Raw genomic sequence first — 24,809 nt, forward strand, 5'->3', positions numbered from 1 at the left:
CAACAAGTGACACATTCCATTGTTTTCTGTAATTTAATCTATGGGTTTATATATCATGAGTATACATGTACTTGTTATTAGTTTGGTTAAGGTTACTGGTACTGAGAAAATATTAATGAATGAGATAACTTTGGCATTTAAAGGACGTATGTTGATTGCATTTCTATGGCAACGGTTTCTATGGAAGGAAATATCTAAGTAAATATTTTGATCTGTTTTGATGTTGCTATTACTATGCAATCTACATAACATATGTAGACTATTTGGAAAAATAATTATAAATGTGTGAATATGTGAATGTTTTTTTTAATATAAGTGTTAAATCGTTTTCAGGGGCTTACAATGGGGATTTTAGAATAATATGTGGTCATTTTTATAAATTTCCTGTTTACAAAACTTTGAATTTTCGAAAAACTAAGGATTTTCTTACCCCAGGCAAAGATTACCTTAGCCGTATTTGGCACAACTTTTTGGAATTTTGAATCCTCAATGCTCTTCAACTTTGTACTTGTTTGGCTTTATAAATATTTTGATACGAGCGTCACTGATGAGTCTTATGTAGACGAAACGCGCGTCTGGCGTACTAAATTATATAATCCTGGTACCTTTGATAACTATATTCCTCTTAGAAACGCTTTTTATTTTCATACCAAGATAAGGAAAGCATCAACGAAGCATATGTTATTTGACCAATTTACTAATACGGCCTTATATGTCAACAATCTAATTTTTGGTCTGTTTTAAAGGCTTTTATGACCTTGCTTATAAAACATTAATATAAAAAAGTAGTACACTCTTTATATGTGATTTATTTTGGGTTTGAAAGAGGATCAATAATGGAGATTTAATTTTAATTAGATTGTACCACATTTCCTTATTAAGCAAGCTACCATTTTTCATGGGAGGGCTAGAATGAAAATATTTGTCCTGCATATTTTTTAGTTGTAATATCTTTGTAAAGCCACAAAAGGAACAATCAAAAGTCATGTTAGAGAGAAACATAATACCAGGGGGACCCCCACCCCTTCCCCTCCAAAGATAAATTAATAATAGTCGAACAACAGTCCACAAACACTACACAGACAACTAATACGGAGCATCATGATTCCTATCGACACCGGGGATATAACACTTTATTTAGTTCCTTTGCACTAAAACATAGCCTTAAGTTTTACTAGGATATATTATACATGTTTCAAATGAAAACTTATGTAGCACATCTGTTATTCCTGATTTATTAACTAGCCATAAGCTAAAACTACATGTAGGAGTTACTTTGTACCATATACGTACGATAGTGAATATAGGGAAGAGACAGGTATGCGTGGTTGGTGTGATCTGTTGTACTGCGCAATATTTCAATGACTGTGACTTATAATGTATTGTTAATAGGAAAGAAAAGAATACGCTAAATCTAGAAGCAAACATTGACAAATGAATTAATTGCTACATTACTGACACGATTTACGACAGTTTTTTGTAAAACAAAAATAAATAATGCAATTGATGTTTGCTCATCAAAACAATATATTACTTCTAATCACTGCTGTTTGGCTGTAAGTCCTCTAAGGTGAAACTCATTTTGTCAAAGTTAAACATTAATAGTATCTATGATGAGTTAATTTAGTCCTTGATATCTCTGCTGTGTTGTTATTTCTAGACGGTTTATGCATTTGGTTTCTCAACTGATGGTCTCAAAGTATATATTTCTGAAGACTATTGTACATGTAGGTACACGCAACTTGTCTGCTCTGTTAATGAATGTGTAGGTCCAACACTTAACCCTTTGAAATCATAGCAATATTATGCATGTAATGATTTCGAAAAGATTATTATTATAAACTACAAGTGTAGTTACCTATTTTAAACACTATTGTCAAATACGAAGATTTATCAAACATATGTACATGTAACTCAATGTACTGTCAATATTTAGGACAAAGATAAGCAGAGAACAATGGCTGTCAAGAATTTAGCTGCTGTATTACATGGACCTTTAGATATACGTTTGGTATGTTGTACATATTTTTATTTATTCATACTTCATACCCTATTCAATCAAAGCAATTACATTTTTCAGATAAGTGTACAATATCTGTAATACATTTAGCACGTGGTGAAGGAAAATTAACTGTTTGTTCATAAACTTACAAACAATATCCTTGGATTACCCTATGATGTTTATGAAGGATAAATTGAACTTTAACAACTTTCACACTATGTTTGGGTTGACATTTTATGATGTTTGTTCACTGTTGGCGTAAATCATATGTCGATTGTTGTCCGAATATGTAAACATATTTATCTTAAAATACGTTACAACTGACCTTTGACGTATTATATAATTTCATTTATATATCGACAGTAATGACCTAGGTAACAGTCTTTATAAGATTGATATTATAGAATGTTGTAACAGGTTTGAAAGTTTGATAATCCCGTTCTACCTCACAAAGGTCTTTATTATTTTATTAACAGTCTTCGAAATAACGCTATAATTAAATGATTCTAATAAAAGATTGATTAAACCAAATTATCTAAAAATAACAAACCCAACGGTTGACAGAAATCGGGAAGATGATTTAACAATATTTTTAAAATAGAAAATTATTATCAACATTAGAAAAACAAAAAGGTCTTTCCTAACTTAGTGGAAAGACCTTAAATATATAGACAAGAACACACGAACATATGATAAGTAGATCCCTTGTTCAATTAACCAACGTCATACTGACAAAACTCACACGTAGAATAACTATTAATACATTGTCTTAAAAATTCATTTTGTTTGAAAGGCTTTATAAAGTTAGAGTATGAAGTAAACATTCAGGAAACTGTATTATTGTCGTCATGTCGCATTAGTAACGTCAAATAACAATCGAATACGAATGCGAAAATAGCACATAGTGTCATGCTGATTAATTAAAATTGGTTGAGGTGGTTGTGGTGTCTTCCTCCATCCTAGATTTTGACGTAGCAGATAATAATTGGACAAAATCTTTAATGAAATGTGCAAATTGCTGAGTGTAGTATGTAATTCATGTGTAAGACTTTACATGTTAAAATAGAAAATTATGTGCTACTTTTACATTTTCTGACGTCCAACACGCAAAGCAATGAATGTGGTTTTTAAATTTGATAGATGCTTTTTGTTAAATATTTGTTTGTTTTGAGATTGTGACACATTGACGTTTGCTGTACCAATATTTTGACTATTTTATATATTGTTTATTTATGTTGTTTTGTACACGTAGCGTTGTAAATATAATGGAATTTGATGCGACTATCATACAAGTGAGAGGTTTAGCAATATAAAACAAATTTTAATCCACCATTTTCTACATTTGAAAATGCATGTTCCAAGTCAGGAATATGACAGTTCTTGTCCATTTGTTTGACGTGTTTCATCATTACATTTTGCCATTTGATAAGGAGCTTTCCGTTCAGAATTTTCCTCGGAGTTTAGTCTTTTTACTTTTTATCATATTTACGGCTGTATGAATTTCTTTATTAGTGCCTTCCTCTGCTTATATATGATATGCGAAACATGATTAGTATGAAATAAGTATTAACGATGGTTTATATTAAAATATGAAAATACTTGAAAATTAGACATGTTGGATACAAGTGATGATACATTTATAAAAAAAAACATTGAATGTTATGTATAACGACTTTGAACTTCCCTCCATAGAAAAATTAGAAGATGTGGTATAATTATCTCCATAAGAGACCAAATGACACAGAAATTAACAACTATACTACATCGTACTGGCTTTAATAATGAGCAAAATCCATACCGCATAGTCACCTATAAACACCGAAATGGCATATGGAAAACAAGCTAGAAAAACTAACGGCCTAATTACTGAACAAAATTATGAATGAAAATCAAGTTTGTTACAAAGCAACAAATGACAACTTCTGAATTATAGGCTCATCCTGAGTTAAGACAGACACATGCAGCATTTGACGGGTCAAACTTGTTTGTATTTCAAAATAACATATAGTTTTATTTTAATTTACTGATAATTGCTAAATTGTCCCTCTGCTTTCCCGTTAAATAAATTGTAAATGGCCCAAACAGTGTTTGTTTGTGGATCCGATCCTTCACGAATTTTATTACAATTCTTAAAATAAAGAATGTATTCTAACCGTCATTTTCAATTGATTATTTATACATGTACCTCTATAAGAAGGAATATTATGAGTGAAAGTTCTATTCATGACAAGTGTTTTTACATTGTCAGAGGCCAGAAATTATCTTTTCTCTAGGTCTAACAACTTTATTTTATCAGCAATCAAAGACGGGTTTCAAAGTAATTATGAAACTGCCTATTCTAGAGGTGGCGTGAATCAGATATGGATACTTAAAAATTCCAAAGATCTTTTACAGTACATATTATCTAACTTTCTTTCATCTTGTTATAGTATTAAAACATTTGACATTTTTTTACACACACTTTACACAAGTATTCCACATTCCAAACTAAAATACAAATTGAAAGAGTTGGTATTGCTTTGTTTCATAAAAAAGAATGGGCAACGTAGATACAAGTATCTTGTCTTAGGGAAGGATAAATCCTATTTGTAAAGGATCACTCTGATTCAGACAAAAAATTCTCTGAAACTGACATTTTCAAGATGCTTGATTTCTTGATTGACAACATATTTGTTACGTTCGGAGGACGTGTTTTTCAACAGACTGTCGGCATTCCAATGGGAAATATTGTGCCCCTTTTTTTCTGACTGGTTTCTTTATTATTATGAGGCTGACTTCATACAAGAACTTCTTAAGAAGAAAGATAAGAAGTTAGCGATATCCTTTAACTCTACTTTCCGCTATATAGATGATGTTCCTTCACTAAATAATTCAATATTTGGTGACTATGTGGAACGCATCTATCCCAACGAACTAGAGATAAAGAATACATCTAGAAATTGACAATGAGGGTCGGTCGAAAACAAAACTTTACGACAAAAGAGATGATTTCAGTTTTCCAATTGTAGACTTTTCATTTCTAAGTAGCAACATTCCAGCAGAACCTGCATACAGGGTACATATCTCCCAATTGATACGATATTCCCGTGCTTGCATTTCCTATCATGATTTTCTTGATAGATGGTCGCTGCTCACAAGGAAGCTAAAAAACCAAGAGTTCCAAATAGTGAAGTTGAAATCATCCCTTTGTAAATTTTACGGACGCCATCACGAGTTGGTTGACCGTTATAGAATAACCGTTTCAAAACTGATATCGGATATGTTCCTTACGTCGTAACTACAACCCCCTTCCCTTTCATGAATGTGACCTACCGAATTAGACTATTTACCGGATTTGTTAATATATATGAAACACGACGGGTGCGACATGCGGAGCAGGATCTGCTTACCCTTCCGGAGCACCTGCGATCACCCCTAGTTTTTTGGTGGGGTTCGTGTTGCTTATTCTTTAGTTTTCTATGTTATGTCATGTGTACTATTGTTTGTCTGTTTGTCTTTTTCATTTTTAGCCATGGCGTTGTCAGTTTATTTTCGATTGATGAGTTTAACTGTCCCTCTGGTATCTTTCGTCCCTCCTTTAAAGGTAAAAAAAGTATTGTTCACTTCCCAACCCTACATTACACTATGCCTTAATCAACATTAAGTCGTACAGTTTTGATTGATGGTCTACCTAAACATAACACTAATCAATAATTATGTGATTCATTTTAGGAAGACAGAGAGATTCCCAAACCTGGATTTAATGGTTTGTATGTTTGTATGTTTTTATCCATGTTATCAAAAGCGAATTCATATAAACAAGCTGACGAATAAGAAGTAGGTAATTTCAAGAATCATTCTTGAAAAACTATAATTTAATTTTACGCATATTTAGATATACTCGCTCCTCTCTGTTCGACTTTTTGTAAAATATTCGGAATACATTGCCATTGAACATTTTGTCCTTTAGCCTCTTCTTTTATATTTATTATTATATTACATATAGTTATCCTATTTCCTGCCTAATATTCAATGGCTTATATCTAAAAAAAAAAAAAAGAAAAAAAAAAAAGGACACGAGCACTGCATTTTTTCTGCTTTTTATGTTCTACTTTTAATATACTATTATTCAATAACAGTCTTCATTCAAACTTGTTATTTTGAAACACAATAGTGAAAATCCGTAACCAAATTCACATATTCAAGATCTAAATGAACTCACCATAAATGTTCGTGTCTTTAGGTTTTCTTGAACACTAGATCGGCTTGTTAAAACAATCGGCATGATTTCACTGTTCAGTATAGCAAGATTTATATTTTGCCATGTGTTATATTTAGTTTGTACTCCGGATTTGGTTTTTTTCTCAATCGATTTATGAATTTCGAATTGCGGTATACTACTGTTGCCTTTATTTATATGAACCTTGTCTCTAAATGGTGAATGATTTAGCTATAGTTTTATTTCTTAATAGGAGAGAAACTTGTACATGGCTACACAACAAAATATTTGACAGAAAGCACTGTATTTGGTCAGGAAACTGTCATCTTTAAATACATAGTTTGTAACCCAACGACTATCTATTTTCCGTCGATAAATATCTTCAATGAACAATTCGAGAAAAATCCATACCTATGCTAGCATTCAATTTGTTTCCAAACATTATGTCAACATTATCGAGGGACAATTTAGCTTAAACTCTTTAGTCAGTACTACTGTATAGTTTGGGTTTGTCAAAAAATCGATGGCTCAGAAATGTTCTGAACTCGTTTGCATCCTCGATTCCTAGTCTATATGCCTTATTGTGCTTCTTTTACATATTTGTTTGTTGTTATAGTGATTAAGATTATTACACAATGGTGACTGATGTACCAATATTTTTGACATTTTTACTTATTATGTCTGTTTGTTTTGTTCACGTATTGTGGTCAATATAATGGAATTTGATACAACTGTCACACACAGTATAACTGTCACACAAGTGAGAGGTTTATCTAGTTATAAAATCAGGTTTAATCCATCATTTTCTACATAAGAAAATGCTTGTACCAAGTCAGGAATATGACATTTGTTATCCATTTGTTTGATGTGTTTTAGCTTTTTTGCCATTTGATTAGGGACTTTCCGATTTGGTTTTGTAATTTTACTTTTTTCTTATCTCATTTGCAAACGTATTGAATCTCCTTATTTTTATATAAAAGTTAGGATCGACTTTGGTCTTGAAAGGAAATTTTTTTTAATGTTTACTCTTCGTTTTTTTGTTTTTTGCAATTAGAATAATCAAGCAAATATTACTTTTGCGTGAAGGCTTTGATTAATCCACAAGCACATTCAACTATCTTCAGGTTAAATTAATTTTTGTGCTGACATGAATTGTCATTGATATGGTTATATTTATAAATTTACTGTTTACAAAATATTGAATTTTTTGAAATACTAAGGCTTTTCTACCTCAGGCATAGATTACCTTAGCTGTATTTGGCAAAACCTTTAGGAATTTTGGTCCTCAATGCTCTTCAACTTCGTACTTTATTTGGCCTTTTTAACTTTTTTGGTTTTGTGTGTCACTGATGAGTCTTTTATAGACGAAACGCGCGTCTGGCGTATATACAAAATTTAGTCCTGGAATCTATGATGAGTTTATTTACATGTCATTTGAGTGCTTTGATTTACTCACACGTCCCTATATTAACCCACAATCGTTTTATTGACACACAAATGCATTGATCTATTACATTTCCACACGTCCCTAGATTTATCTACCAGTCTTTTGATTTAAAAAAGGTACCAACAAGTACTTTGCAATATTTCGATTTTAGATAATATCTTTTCTTTTTCTTTCCCCCTTTTAATGAATGAATTATTTTCAGATGTGTTACTACAGATAGGCTCTGTTGGAATATGTGGGTCTGACATTAAATATTGGAAATATGGCAAGTGTGGTATATTCATTTTAGAAAAACCTATGGTTATGGGACATGAAGCCAGTGGCACAGTAGTACAGATTGGACCTGGTGTTAAACATTTAAAAGTGGGTAAGTATTGAAACACAAGCTTTTTAAATAAAGGCAATAGTAGTATACCACTGTTCGAAACTCATAAATAGATTGAGAAAAAAACATATCCGGGTACCAAACTAAAACTGAGGGAAACGCGTCAAAAATAAGAGGAGAACAACGACAGAACAAAAACACAACATTAAAATGTAACACACACAGAAACGAACTATAATATAACAATGGCAATTTTCCTGAATTGGTACAGGATATTTTTAGAAAATATGGTGGGTCGAACCTGGTTTTGTGGCATGCCAAACCTCCCGCTTTTATGGCAATGTTAAATATAACATTAAACTGACAACATTACATGACAGGACTAAAATACAAATAAATTGGAGAACATAAAGGACAGAGAAACACACGAATAATAGCTAACAAAAAATTGATTTGATTAAGAAAGAAGGTAATATATAAAAAAGGGGGCAACAGTAGTATAACGCTGTTGAAAAGTCATAAATCGATCAAGAGAAAACAAATCCGGGTTACAAAATAAAACCGAGGGAAACACATCAACTAAAATGTAAAATACGATGAAACCACAGAACACTGAATTACAACAAAAACAAACAACAATGCAACATACATAACGGATCTGAATGAAATTAAACTTCGGCTGTTGTTTTTTAGTATGTAGAATGGTATCTGCAATCAAACCTACTGGTCATATCACCAGGTTTTCAAATCATAATACTGTCAAATGTCCAATTAAGATGAAAAGTCGAAGATCGTATTTGTATGGATTATGTAAAAACTAAAACAAAAACTATCAAAAATTTTATTAGAAAGGAATAACAAATTTATCGAATTCATAGTTAAATTAAAACAAACGGATACTACTAAACACTTTTAATTAGCAACGTTTTTACAAACAGTGTCTGCATTTCAAGCAATAGTTAAAACTGTATTTGAGTTATGTACACTAATTTGTTTGCTCGTATTTTTACATACCTGAATATGAAGTCCTACGTACATTTGTAATCAGTTTGTTTCTTTGGTTGACGTAAATCGTTAAACAGACCAATATGCATGTTTATATAAATATTTTGACTATGCTATAGGAATTTAACTACCTGTATATACAAACGGGAATGTGGCATGATTGCAACTCAGACAATTATACACTGAGTCTACATGATGTGAATGTAAGCAACTATTAGTCACCGTCTGACCTTCAAATAAAAGCAAACACATATACCGTATGATCAGTCATAAAACTCTCTCTGTTTGACAACATGTCAACAGCCTCATTTACGACAAATCAATTGACAGAAACCAGCAACCAATGACAACCATTGAACTGCATGCATTTGATTTTTGACATGATGTAACGGAATGATATTTTTTTTAATTTTAAATGTTGAAGGCTAATCAGTGACCTAGCTGTTTATTTCTGTGTCGTTTTGTATCAATTAGAACACATCCAACGGATCATGTTTAAAGACGTAATACGTAATATGAGACAAGCAGGATATTGTGCAATTTCAAACCTAAATTTGAAATATTTTAACTGATTACAATTTGATAGTCCCGGGAGTTATCTTGTGCACTTACCAAAATAAGAACATGCGTTTAGACAAAAACCAGGAAATATTTTGTACCTAAGATTGCCATTTCTGTGTGATCCAACAACTAGGCGACCAGGTGGGATCCAAAATCTTGGCGACCAGGTGTGATAAAACAACCTGGGCGACCAGGAAATAAAAACAAGATCCATATGCTAACTAGTGATCTTGAATTGTTTTTATTCTTTTCGGTCTATTTTTACTGTCTTTGAGTATACATTCAGTAAAAATGTCTTTTAATTTTTCACATTCTTTCTGTGAGGCATTCTTAATTTTCTTATCTAAGTAAGTAGATGCCATAAAAGGTTTTAATATTAGAAAGAATGAAGAAGTTTTTCATTATTTACTCCAATCTTACGTCATGTGTTTGTAAGGCAAACAGTATATACCACGTTGGAATTTCATTAACGATTATAGTTGTTGATATAAAGTGATAATTAATATGAAACAAAACAACATGGCAAAAAGAGATCGATTTACTTCCTGGAATATCTGCCCTTTCACATTTCCGTTCGAATCGGTAAATTAATACCCGTATGACGAGATTCAATATCATATTAATTACAAAACGTGATTATCAAATTCCCTACGGCTAATTCCTTTTTTTACTGAACGATCTTATAAGATTCGAAAGTAGTGATAATCATTTATACCCTGTGATGGCCTTAAACCAGCAAAGCACCATAAAAGAACAAAGCCAAAGGGAATTCATTAACTTTGTCTCTTATAAAGTAAATCTCCCGGATCAACTTACGTCTAGATAATACCATTTTTATTAAGTATTACCGGTGCGAGTTGACTGTAAATAAAGACATTAATGAAAGATCTGAAAATAATCTTATAAATGTACTGCCTGATATAGACAGTATAGCCAATTGATACCGTCTCGATAGTGGCTTTGCCGAAACGTAAAATATAAACCTGTCACTATAGTTCTACAAACCGTGATGAATAATTCACAGCAAGCTTGCAAATCAGTTCCACAATGATAAAATATTTACTGAAATTGATGAGCTATCCTAGAACCGTCAACTTTCTCGTTTCAACCTCACACAATTTAAATGTAAATGAGTATTCACAGTAAAGATTACTTTTCTGACAGATAACTGCCGTTTTGGGGTATCTCATCGACTTTCAAATACTATACACATACACACGAATTTTGACAACAAACAGTTTCTACAATCATCACACTTGAACAGGAATCTTTAGTTATGCAAAATAAACAAGGAATTGGTTGTGTCACTATACAAAATTACTCGTCCATGCGAAGTCATCTTTTCAGGGTAATGTAACATTTGTTTGGTGAACACATGTTTATATCACCAAAACGCAATGGAAATAAATAAGTATTATTCAAGAAACATTACGCAGTCTTTAGATTTCTATGTTGTGTTTTGTGTATTTTTTTTTGTCTATTGGTCTTGTCTCTTTTTAAGGCATATCGTTGTTTGTTTACTTTCGACATATGGGATTGTTAAATTCATAATCATCCCATAAAAAGTTATTTATTCCTTTCCGAAATCTAGTTTTACGTGATTCCATTATATCGTCTCCATAGCTTTTCATGAAATTGGATTACTGAAATTTGATGAGACTGTCGTACAATTGAGAGGTAAATCTAGCTATAAAACCCGGTCCAATCCATCATTTTCTACATAAGAAAAAAGCTTGAACAAAGTCAACAAGTCAACAATAATACAGTTGTTATCCGTTCGCATCATGTATTTGAGCTTTTGATTTTGTCATTTGATTAGGGGCTTTTTAGATCACCTGGCCCACAGGGCCAAGTGAGCTTTTCTCATCAATTTGCGTCCATCGTCCGTCGTCGTTAACTTTTACAAAAATCTTCTCCTCTGAAACTACTTGGCCAAATTTAACCAAACTTGGCCACAATTATCATGTTTTTGGTTATTATCTTGAATATTATTATAGATAAAGATAAACTGTAAACAGCAATAATGTTCAACAAAGTAAAATTTACAAATAAGTCAACATGACCAAAATGGTCAATTAACCCCCTAAGGAGTTATTGTCCTTTGTAGTCAATTTTTAACAATTTTCATAAGATTTGTAAATTTTTACTTACATTTTCCAAGTTCAAGTTTAATATAAATACAGATAATTGTAAGCAGCAAGAATGTTCAGTAAAGTAAGATGTATAAACACATCACCATCACCAAAACATAGTTTTGTCATGAACCCATCTGCGTCCTTTGTTTAATATTCACATAGACCAAGGTTAGCGACACAGGCTCACCGATGTTCAAATTGATTAGAAAAAAAGAAGATGAAAGTAACAGACAAAAACTGAGGAAATCACATGAACTCAAAAAAGAGTAAGACTGGGTACGTCGACCGAAATTTATACATGTATGGGATTTTATTTTACTGGCGACAGAGATGCTATTGAGCCCGGAGTTCCCTGTCGTACCTGCAGGTTGTGTAAATCTGGAAAATATAATTTGTGTAGAGATATTTTCTTTGCAGGAGACAGAGCTGCTATTGAGCCCGGAGTTCCTTGTCGTACCTGCAGGTTGTGTAAATCTGGAAAGTATAATTTGTGTAAAGACATTTTCTTTTGTGCTACTCCACCGGATGATGGAAGTATATGCCGGTTCTATAAGCACGCAGCTGACTTTTGTTTTAAGTATGTATGTTTTAAATAAGATGATTAATATCGTCTTAATAATATGATAATATTATATGAGTTTATTCAATACAATTATTTTAGTACAAGTTACCATTTTGTACAAATTATAAAGGAACCAAGGCCTTAAAGAAAACAATTGTTTCCATTCATTAACTTATTTGTAAAGAACATCTTGTACATACTACAAGATACATAGCAAATTATGTCTTTGTGTACAGCCGTAACCTATATCTGAAAAAATTCTCATCTCAAAAAGAGTCCTATTTGGTTGTGTTTGCAGTTTTGTACTAAATTCAAGAATCGTGAATATCATATAATATATCTAAAACACAATTCAAAACTAAAAATAGTGACACATGTCAGAATATGTCTTATGAATATGTGGAGGATCTATAAGACTTTTTTTTAATTAAACTTGCTTTGCCGTACTTTCTCCTTAACTCGTTTATTATTTTTCTATCTACTTTTTAATAAGAGAATCATTATTAGATGTCCTTCTTATATAACTTTAAACTAGTCAATACTGTGTTACAACTTAACTTGCACTTTTATTATAATTAGGTCGTGCATCACGGCTTTAACCTTGATTACCTTTGTTCGTACAGTCAGTGTTAAATAACACATCATTATCATATAGATATTATTATTATTATTATCATTATTAAGACGTGAGTGTTATTTTCCCGGAAAATATCTTCCATCAAAGACGTATCTTGGGATTACTCCTTTTTTTTTTTTTTTTAATTCAGCCAACTTTTGCACCAAGCCTCTTTTATTTTTCATTTTACGTTGATGTTGACTTGAGAGTTGTAAAGTAAAAACAAACAGGTAAAATTTGCTGTTATTCTTTTTTCTAAATTAACAATAAACATAAACAATCAATTTATATTGTACCAAAAATTGATGTTGATATATTATTTTCATTGTACAAACATAATAATAGTACATTTGTTAAGTTTCTTCTGGCTATTCCTACATGTTGTATTTTACTATTCTGCCTATTCCTACATGGGGGATCAGAGAAAGAACAATACATGTTGTTATTGCAAAATATGTTGTTTTAGTCATTAGTCTCTACTTTGGTTAAAGGTAAATATACCTGTGGAAATTAAATAAAATCAAAATTATTATTTATATGTAAAAAATAATACTTTTTTGTTTTAAAACATGCATAAAGTAATAATTTTAAGTATTTTACTACCATTGAAATTCTAAAAAATAAAACTAATTGAAAGAAAGGGAAGTTAAAGCATTGGAAAAATAAAATTAAAATGAAAGAAAAAGTAGTAAAAGCATTTAAAAGTTTAGAAAGTCGGAAAAAACGTATTTTTCTCTTACAATAGGTGTTTAGTAATACCCTACAAAATCATTGATGTATTGCGCAAACATCACATGGCTAAAATAATAGTGACCAAAAAAAGAAAACGAATTAATTTTTAATAAACAAATGAGTCAGTAAATTTCTGCCACAAAACAAAATGCCATATTTCTACCGACTTATATGAGAATCCAGACTGAATTCTTAGATTTATAGTTATAAAATAAATAGTTATCAAAGGTAGCAAAGTTATAATTTTGTACGCCAGACGCGCGTTTGGTCTACATAAGACTCATCAGTGACGCTCAGATCAAAATAGTTATAAAGCCAAACAAGTACGAAGTTGAAGAGAATGTATATCCAAAATTGCAAAAAAATGTGCCAAATACGGCTAATACCCCAGTCTCACTAGGCCACGATCGCACTACGATCGGTGAAAAAAAATGCAAATTTTGATGATCGTGGTACGGTCGTGTAGGTCGCAGTAAGGTCGTACCACGGTCGTGGTGAGGTCTTCAAGACCGTGAAGAGCGTGGCCAACTTTGAACATGTTCAAAACAATCGTGGTGCGGTCGTGGCAAAATTAGGTCGTAGTGGAAGCGTAGTGAGAGCGCACTAAGATCGTAGTAAGATCGCAAAGGTCGTTGTACAATCGTAGCGAGAGCGTAGCGAAAGCGTGATTCTATTCGGAGAAATTGCGCTACGATCTCACAGCGACGTTATCACGACCTTACTACGACTATCACGTTCTCACCGCGACCCAACTACGCTTCCACTACGATTTTACCACGCTGTTCACGACCATAGTACGATTCTAGCACGCCCTTGCCGTCCTCATCACGCTCTTCTCACGACCTTACTACGTTCACACTACGACCATCATTTTTATTGTCATTTTCACATTAAATATATAAAAAAAGCTCCCTAGATTTTGTTTGTCTGAATGTATTTTTCCGATTGCTCTAACGGCTCAACCATGCTTCTCGTTTTTATATAGATTAGACCGTTGGTTTTTTCCCGTTTAAATGGTTTAACATTAGTATTTTTTTGGGCCCTGTAAAGCGTGCTGTTTGGTGTGAGCCAAGGCTCCGTATTGAAGGCCGTACCTTGGTCTATAATAGTTTACTTTTATAGATTTTTACGTTGAATGAGAGTTGTCTCATTGGCACTCATACCACATCTTCCTATATATATATTGACAAATCTGTGTCATCTCTGCTATCGTTCACTAAAATATCGTCATTTGAGCTTTATGGACCAGCAATAGGTTGTAATTTAGGTTTGATTGGTCGTTCCGACATCTCTTGGTGACAAGTATTATACTACTTATGTGTATAGTATCAGTGTTCATGAAGTCTGGAGCTGGCATGTCAGTTAACTGCTAGTAGTTTGTTGTTATTTATGTATTATTGTCATTTTGTTTATTTTCTTTAGTCACATCTTCTGACTTCTGACATCAGACTCGGACTTCTCTTGAACTGAATTTTAATGTGCGTATTGTTACGCGTTTACTTTTCTTCATTGGCTAGAGGTATAGGGGGAGTGTTGAGATCTCACAAACATGTTTAACCCCACTATTTTTGCGCCTGTCCCAAGTCAGGAGCCTTTGTTAGTCTTGTACTATTTTTAATTTTAGTTTCTTATGTACTATTTGGAGTTTAGTATGGCGTTCATACTTTGCTCCCTCTGCCTCTACATCAACCCCTACCACCACGCCCACGTGTTCTAGTAGATTTTGGTGGCATGACTGTATTGTTTCCGAGAAATCTCCGTTTTAATCAGAAATAGAAGGAATGAAACTATATTGATATGAAACACGACATTGACGGTATTGCTGAGAACGTAGTAAGATCGCGGTATGAACGTAGTATAATCGTGGTTAGAACGTGCTATAATCGCAGTAAGATCGTGTTGCAATCGGATAACTCGTGGTATGGTCGTATTGAGAACGTGAAGAGCGTAGAAAGATCCTTATAAGCGTAGTGAGGTCGCAGAATAAGCGCGGTGAGAACGTGGTTTAGTCGTAGCGTTATCGTTGTAGAAGCGTAATTAGGACGTAGTAGTTAGCATCGTGAAAGCAACGAAAATTAACATTTTTATGCCGCTCATACCGCGACCTCACTACGATCTAAATTTATTTTAGATCGCGGTGAGCGTGGTGCGATCGTGGTCTAGTAGGACTGGGGCTTAAGGTAATCAATGAATGGGATAGGAAAATCCTAAGTTTTTCGAAAAATTCACAGTTTCCTAAACAGGAAATTTATAAAAATGACCATATAGTTTATATTCATGTCAACACCGAAGTGCTGACTACTAGGCTGGTGCTACTCTCAGAGACGAAACCTCCACCAGCAGTGACATCGACCCAGTGGTGTTAATAGTTCAAGTACATAGCAAAAGAGCATTGACGATTTGAAATTTTAAAAAGTTGTGCCAAAAACGACGCTTAGGTAATGGGGTTCCAACTTATTGTAGAAGTGACTTTTACTCGAGTATTAACGGTATAAAAAAAAATAAGGTTGTAACTCGCTCAACTAAGATGACGATTTTAGCTAGCTGTTCTGTTCGTTCTCTAAACTGAACATAAGTCTTGAACACATTTGATAACACATGTTTAAAGGAATGATTATGTAAGTGTCGCTGCATGTATAAGTGAAGTGCCAGTATATTAGGTTACAAGCTAAAATGTAGTATATCTACGTTTCCGTTCTTTGATATGTTTCTATAGTTATATTTATATTTTGTTTAATGTGTAATGTAGTTGTACCATTAAGAATGTTTCACCCTTCCCTCCAAAAGCAAGATGGAAGGTTTATGTTAGCTGATATACTGTTAAGTTTTTGAATTGCTTTGATGAGTTGTTTTATTTTGTTTTTTACGTATCTTTTGTAGCTTGTTTCATGTTTCTTTTCCGAATGTGTTTAATGTTAGTTATTAAATATACACTACTAAAGTCGATATATGTATATAAGTAACATAATGTTTATATGATTACGCATGTAATTTCTTAGGCTTCCTGACAATGTATCTCTAGAAGAAGGAGCTTTGCTTGAACCATTATCAGTAGCTGTATATGCTTGCCAGAGAGGAGATGTTACGCTTGGCTCAGCAGTACTTATATGTGGTGCAGGTATTTGGTTTAATTATCTTTTATTTGACAAAATCTCGAAATCGAGGGAATGTTATGCTGTGCACATCGGTACTTATATGTGTATGTGGTGAAAGTATTTGGTTTTGTTATCTTTTATATGACCAAACTCCAAATCTTTAAGATTGTCCAAGATGCGGTATTTAACAAAACTTTCAAACTTGTTTTCAAACACTTTATTTCATTAGACCCTTTGAACTCTTTTATTTCGAGCGTCACTCATGAGTCTTTTGTAGACAAAATGTGCATTTTTGCGTACAAAATTGTAATCATTGTATCTATGAATATATTTATATTCACACATACATGATTTTCTTTCTTTATACAATTTTTTCCTTTAGTTGATTATTGACCTAATTATAAATGCTACACATTTGAGATCAAATATCTTACAATACAATTGAGTTAACATTTAAAACTATAATATTATTATCGTGCCCAAATGGGTTGTTAAAATTTCCGCCCATGGGTATCCCTGATACTATATAGTCTGAACATCATTGGAAATAATCCGGATCAACTAATCAGAATTTTTATGAAAAAAGTAAAGAAGCATAAGTACCGAACTTCAATGTAAATTCAGATGTCAAAATCAAAAGATGAAACACAACTAACGAATGCAAAAGATCTGTCACGTTTCTGCCTTTCCACAACCATTTTCTTATGTAGAACATGATGGAATATATTCCTACATTGCGTCTGAAAATGGTATACTCAATATTCGGGGAAAGTAGAAAAATTGTATTGAAATATGTATAACTAGTCATATGAATCCGATGTTCAGTTGTTGTTGTTTGGTGATGTGGTTCATAAGTGTTTCTCGTTTCTATTTTTTTTTATAGATTAGATCGTTTTTCCCGTTTAAATGGTTTTTACACTTAGTCTAGTAATGTTTTGGGGGTCTTTATAGCTTGCTGTTCGGTGTAAGCCTAGACTCCGTGTTGAAGACCGTACCTTGACCTATACTAGTTTACTTTTATATATTGTGACTTGGATGGAGAGTTGTTCCATTGGCACTCATACCACATCTTCCTATAACTATAAACTGAGGGAATATCTTCAGAAAGCTTTATACATGTAAAGTAATAGTATTGGTGTTGTTATCCATTCGTTTCAAGTCTTTGAGCTTTTGATTTTGCCATTTGATTAGGGACATTCCGTTTTGAACCAGTATTTTTCCTTTTTGAATCAACATTTTTGTGATTTTACTTTTTATCTGATGCAATTTTAGGTCCTGTCGGCGTTCTAACACTATTGGTTGCTAAACAAATGGGTGCTTCGTGTGTTGTTATAACAGGTATGGGTACACTATATATTCTTCTTTTCTTTCTTTTAAACACATTAAAAATATTTTAAAAATCTTTGTTAAAGTGCACTTTACTTACTTACTTAACACATGTAACAAATAACCAAAAGTAAAAACTTTACATAAAGTACGGCAACACACAATTCATTTTTACTCAATGAAGTCTAACGCAAACATTTGCACATTAAAGTTTTTCCACTAGAACCGTTTATATATATATATATTGCTACTATTAGGACTGTCCCGGTTACAAATTAATGTATTGAAATAGTCCGTTGAATGTGTGCCATAGCAATAGTCCTAACAAGTAGCAATTTTCATTTTTGTACGATTAAGATTCAGAATACATACCTTTATATTAAAGTAAGCTGTATGTTGTCCTCTACAATGTTTTATGGTCATTTGTATCGTTGGGTAGCTCATTTACGGGTACCTCTATAAACGTTTGTTCTCATACAGATATTGATGAAGAAAGATTAAATTTTGCACGATTAAAAGGAGCCGACCATGCGATAAAAGTAAACACGACTGATTATAAGGAATTTGCTGATTTTGTTATTGACAAAGTCGGTTTTCAGCCTGATTCTACGATAGAATGTAGTGGAACAGATTTCAGTTTTTCAATGGGTATTCATGTAAGTGTTTGTAAACATTTGAGGCATTTACTTGGAGATAACTGTATTGCTCCGACGTCATCAATTGGTGATTTGATGGTCGCAAATAAGTTTACGACGTGTAAGCAAAGCTAGTAAACGGGTATTTGCGACCATCAAATCACCAATTGAAGCCATCGGAGCTTGAAATACAATATTATTATCTCCAATCTAATTAAACTGACAGAAAACAATGTTAAATCGTACATTTAAAATCTGTCACTTGTCGTCTGCGCTTGTGCGTATTCTGAATTGATGCCATTAAAATTAGTTACGATATCCAATCAAAATGAACGTTACAAACGATGTATCAGTATAATGTTTTTAAATAATGACAAATACGTAGCTTTAACGATGTTCATTGATATTGAAAAAAAAAATAGAAGATTGTCACTAGATATAGAGTAAAACTAATGATTTGCTGCTAGAAATATTTTAGTTGGTTCTGAAAAATGTACACAATGTCACAGAAACAAGTGAATTAAACTTATTTTTAGCATTACATTTAGTACAATAGTTTGAATCTATGAATTTGTTTTCAAATAGTGTAGAATGATTACAAGGTAAGCAAAACAGAATTAGCTAGATACAAATATTTTGAATAAATGTTTCCATCTGAATCCAGGCAACATACCCAGGAGGAAGTGTGGTGATGGTTGGTCGTTGTCAGGGTAACACATCTATTCCTTATAATGTAGCAGCAACAAAGCAAGTTGATATAAAAGGATTATTCAGATATGTGAACTGGTAAGTCTGGTTTTCTTATATTGTAACTGTAAAGTATTTGGGATTATTCAGATATGTGAACTGGTAAGTCTGGTTTTCTTATATTGTAATTGTAAAGTATTTGGGTTTTATTTCAATCTGAAATGAAATGCAATGAAATACAAATGAAGTATTTTACAAGTTATCATTATTATTTTTTGCATATTTGTAATATTTCAGTTCTTTGAATGTTTTAAACAGTGAAATTAAAAAGAAAATCTTCCACAGAAATAGATAGAATATAAAAAGATGTAGTATGATTTCCAATCAGACATCTATCTACCAAGAGTCAGAATAATGAGTCCTTGTCTGGATATAAGTCCACAAATTTTGTGGATTGTCATATTACCTTGTTAGATAACACGCTAATATATAGTATAAAAAAGAAGATGTGGTAATTGCCAATGAGACAACTATCCACAAAAGACCAAAATGACACAGACATTAACAACTATAGGTCACCGTACGGCCTTCAAGGCTCACTACAAGGAAGAATTCATATTCATATATACATGGTATCGTCCTATTATGCAAGTATTATTTTCAACTGATCGTACAACAGTAATCCACAGCATTATACTATCCAAATAATTAATAGATATTAATTTTAACTGACAGCCACAACATCGTTTTTGAAGGAACAAATGCTGAACTACGAAAAAGCGTTCGGAATAGAGGCTGTTGACATCTTCCTCAAAATTGCTCAAACATACCATCAATTGTTTAACTATGAATAAAATGTTAATCTATATGAATTATAATTATGGTGTCGTTGCATTTTTGAACAAAGAATATTAAATTTAGATGAAAACTCATATACAGACAGATATATAACCGTGTTAATTTTTGACATATTGGTTGTTCATTAAAGTATTGGATAGCAGACCAACACATACCTTTAACATCTTCAGTACAAAACGATAATTTCAAATTTGCTAGTCTATGAGATTGATAGGTTAGCGTATGCGTAAAGTCTTATGGCAAACATTGCAGCAGATTTAAGCTCAGAAAGTACACACATGTTCTTCAAAGTATATTCTACGAACCAATCAACTCATGGGACATCTAAAGAAAAATATCAATTTAAAGTACTTTAAAAATATGTTTCAATGCCGTAAAAGATGTTTTGCAAATTTAAATTGATCCCAATGTCATCAAACCATTTTGAAGTACGGATGTTTGGTTATTGCTAATTTACAAAAAAAATCTTTAATAGTACTGACTGATAATTTCCTTTCTCAGCACAGTAGAGTGATATGAAAGATTATCGATAGAAACTTAGGGCGCGCGTGCCTGTTGTCAATGAAATTAATATTGTTGTCATAAGTAAAATAGCGATAAACAGATTATCATTGGTTGTCTCAATTATATTTTTTTTCACTTTCGTAGTTCCGGCTCTGAAGAGAAAATCAGTCTCGTTTAGACGAGTAACTATAATCTATCAATATCAAAAGCTTGTTATGAAATAAGACATGACTGATATCTTCACAAGGGTCATCAAAGAAAATGTTTTGATCAGTCAGATAAATGACAAAATTGCAAGAGTTAATCTAAATTTATGGCTTTATTTTTCATTTCACAGAGTGTATTATTTCCTTTTATATTTCCAATTTCGAAACAATCCGGTATCTCTTCAAATACTTCAAAAGACTATTAATATATGTTCGACAGAAGGAAAGCCATGTATAAGCCGTTCGTACACTATTCTTTGTAAAACCTCACTTAATATATTCAAAATGAAAGGCTAAAGTTGTCAATCGACATTTGCTTGCCACAGTTACCTGTACCAAGTCAGGAATATCGCCATTGTTATATTAAAGTTCGTTTCTGTGTGTGTTACATTTTAACGTTGTGTTTCTGTTGTATCGTTTGTTTTCTCTTATTTTTTAGTGTTAATTCACATTACTATAAGATGTGTCACGATACTTATCTATCCCAAATTCATGTATTTGGTTTTGATGTTATATTTGTTATTCTCATAGGATTTTGTCTAATGCTTAGTCTGTTTCTGTGTATGTGTGTGTTACATTTTAATGTTGTGTCGTTGTTCTCCTCTAATATTTAATACGTTTCCCTCAGTTTTAGTTTCTTACCCCGATTTTGTTTTTTGTCCATGGATTTATGAGTTTTGAACAGCGGTATACTACTGTTGCCTTTATTTACAAGTATAAACATTGGTTGTTAAAAGCAGTAAGGTACAGGGTCATTGATAATTGGTATACTAGTTTTAGGTATTGTTTTTCTTGTACCCTGTATTAAAGCTCCTGTCCAGGACTCTATTGCATTTTTTTGGTTGGAAATCACTCCAAGTAGCTTTATAATTTAACCTAACTCCACATGGAAACTGTATAAAAAAGCAATTTTGATCGTGTCAGAGGAAGTTGACAACGTATAAGTATGATCACAGTTTATTTTTAAAAAAAGACTACATTTTGTTTCCGAATCTAAGGTATTATAACTAGTTTTACTGTTGCCACCTTAACCTTCGTTTACCTATCCCAAAATCATTTAGATAATTCTTTTGTTTCTTAAACAAAGGCAAAAGTATTTTACTATGGTGCAAAGGTCATAAATCAATTAAACAAAATGTTACAAACTAAAACCGAAGGAAAAAACATCAACTATAAGAGGAAAACAACAGAACAACAGAAAAACGAAAACAAGTGTCAACGTACACAGAAACGGACTGTTTGATTGCAACTGTCATATTCCTGCCTAGATACAAAACATATGAAAAGAAATGGGGGAGTTGAACTGGTTTAATGGCCAGTTAAACTTTTTGCTTATATAGCAATGTTACAAATATCACTAGAATGACAGCATTACGTGACAGGAACACAGTGCAAAAAAAACGCAAGAACACTGTAAAATACACAAATACATCAAATAATAGTTACAACATGTAAACCACAGAAAATCAGTATTTACGACGGTGCAACAGCACACCACAAACAAACTATGAACATGTTCGTCACATGAATGTATCAACGCCAGAAAATGTGCTGTATATTTGCTAACGTTCCTATTATCATAGGTGAATTTCTAATAAATATTAGACTTGTAAAAATAATATAATAGACACGTACAAGAATATGAAACTGGGATTGAGTTTGTAATGATGTTATTTTATGTATTTTGTAAAGAGTATCAAAACATAATTTGGTTTATGATTGTGTTGTATTTGTATTTCCTAACCAGCTCGGTGTTTCCTCCAAATCAAAACTGTGAATAAACAAACACGAAATACAAAGATGCTTTTAACTTAAAATAATAAATGAAATAACTTATATTTTATTTTTAAAACTTAAAGATAGCCGCAGCATATATATAATCACAACAAAACCAATCGACATTGTTCTCTTTTCTTAATGAAACTTATTTTTTAGCTATCCTACAGCATTAGAAATGGTAGAAAGTGGTAGAATAGACCTTAAAGACTTTGTGACGCATCGTTTTGACATGACTGAAACTGTTAAGGCTTTTGAAACCGTCGATGACAAAGCCATGAAAGCTATTAAGGTCATTATCAATTGTAATTAGATATTAAAAATTCGTTTGTGTTTATCTTTATTCTTTATTCTTTTTGTACAGACACATTTGAATGTTTGTCTAAAGTGACTTGGATTTTATCCTCTCTTTTACAGACGTTCGTATCTATCTTACTAACGATATTTCTAGTCATTTTCTCTTTTATGTGATGAGTTAAATGTCTTAACAGTAGATACGAGGTCCCAAAAAAATTAGAAAATTCAGCGTTAAATGGTAGTCAGAAATAAATATCAAGAGACTAATATTTAACTGCCCAAATAAAAAACGAGACTGTCACAAGGACTAAAATATAAGATAGATAAATAGATAAAAGCAACGAGACAGTCTCAAGAACAAATAAACAAGAAGCATAGATAAATTTAAAGCAACGAGACAGACAGACGAACCACCAAAAACAAGCAGATAGCTTAATATAAAGCAACGGGGCAGATGCACTGACTAACACAAACAAAGGCACAAATGAACACAAAAAACGACTAGACATGCACATAAACTAATACAAGTAGACGCATAGATAAATAATAATAATAAAAAAAAAACAACAGGAAAGGCGCAAGGACCAATAAATATATATTCCAACACTGAAACAAGTTATGATATTTTTCTGCTCGAGACCGAAAATTTTAATATCTAAAGTGGGAGGCTGAATGTCTCCCAAATATATTTTGCCTCTCTTTTATAAAGGTGGAATCTTTTACTCTAAAGATGTGTGTCCTTCCTTTTCAAAGATTTGCAGAAAGTTGTGTTCTTTATATGTAACGTTATTATGCATGGTCTCCTTTTTTTGATGACGTCACAATAGGAAATAAACTCATCATAGATACCAGGATTGAAAGTTTATATTTACGCCAGACGCTCGTTTCGTCCACAAAAGACTCATCAGTGATGCGAAAATTGAGAAGAAACCAAGGAAATTTGACGTCAATATTAAAGTTCGATCAATTATTTGCTGAGAACATATATTTGTCTAATGAAGAGAAATATTTGTCTTACACCGTTCAAAAAATATGAAAATTGCACAATTTGTTTTAGGTCTAAATACGTAATATGGCATCTGCATCAATTTACATTAGAATGTATGATCTGGGGAAAAAAAATTTCATTACTTCCTTCAACGTCTGGGAAATGTTCTTCACTTAAAAGTAAAAACTGTTATACTGTAGTTTGAAAATTACTCGCACCTCCATTTGATAATTGCCATACGGAATCCTGTCAATTTCATTACTGTCAGATACAATATTAGTTGCAAATTCTCCTCCAAAGAATATGAATTGAGCTAGACAATCGATTGATATTACGTTATAATCCCAACTGAAGACTGCAATATCATCAACACATTCCCTCGAAGTCTATTTCATTGTGAACTTATTTTTGAAGATTACAAGTGTCAATTGGTGTCCTGTGAGAATTGTTGACTTAAGGTGGTACCTAACACTACAGGGAGATAACTCTGTAAAATCAGCTAAACGTTTTAATTACGTTGTGTTGTTAAGGGAATATTAAGCTTCTCAATGATCAAAATTAGTGTTTGTCAAACTGCTATATAACCAGTGTAATATTCCTGATAAAATGGTTGGTTCATTTTTTTTTGAAATTTTTATATTTTCATTAAAGGATCAAAGCAAATACTTTGTCAAAGTTTTATCAAAATTAAACGAGTCAAATTCATTATAGTGAAAGTGTTGGGTACCACCTTAACTTGATATATCATATAATTGTCTGCAAAAATATAAAATAATGCTTTGTCATAAAATTATTGCTACGAAATATGTTGTGGAAACTGTACAAATCGTATTTCATTTGAATGATCAAGCCAA

General features: G+C 32.2%; 1 protein-coding gene across 1 annotated transcript; it reads left to right on the forward strand.

Moving 5' to 3' along the window:
* Positions 1–1,898: 1,898 nt before the first annotated feature.
* On the forward strand, positions 1,899–22,988 carry LOC139524777 (sorbitol dehydrogenase-like). Its single transcript, XM_071319847.1, has 9 exons — positions 1,899–2,011; positions 5,714–5,747; positions 7,850–8,014; positions 12,091–12,250; positions 16,583–16,701; positions 17,951–18,016; positions 18,485–18,660; positions 19,304–19,425; positions 22,830–22,988. The coding sequence occupies exons 1-9, from the start codon at positions 1,958–1,960 to the stop codon at positions 22,981–22,983; spliced, it is 1,050 nt and encodes a 349-aa protein (XP_071175948.1). The 5' UTR covers positions 1,899–1,957; the 3' UTR covers positions 22,984–22,988.
* Positions 22,989–24,809: the final 1,821 nt, after the last annotated feature.

This window comes from Mytilus edulis, chromosome 5 (assembly GCF_963676685.1).
Source record: "Mytilus edulis chromosome 5, xbMytEdul2.2, whole genome shotgun sequence".
In the NCBI taxonomy this organism is placed as follows: Eukaryota; Metazoa; Mollusca; class Bivalvia; order Mytilida; family Mytilidae; genus Mytilus; species Mytilus edulis.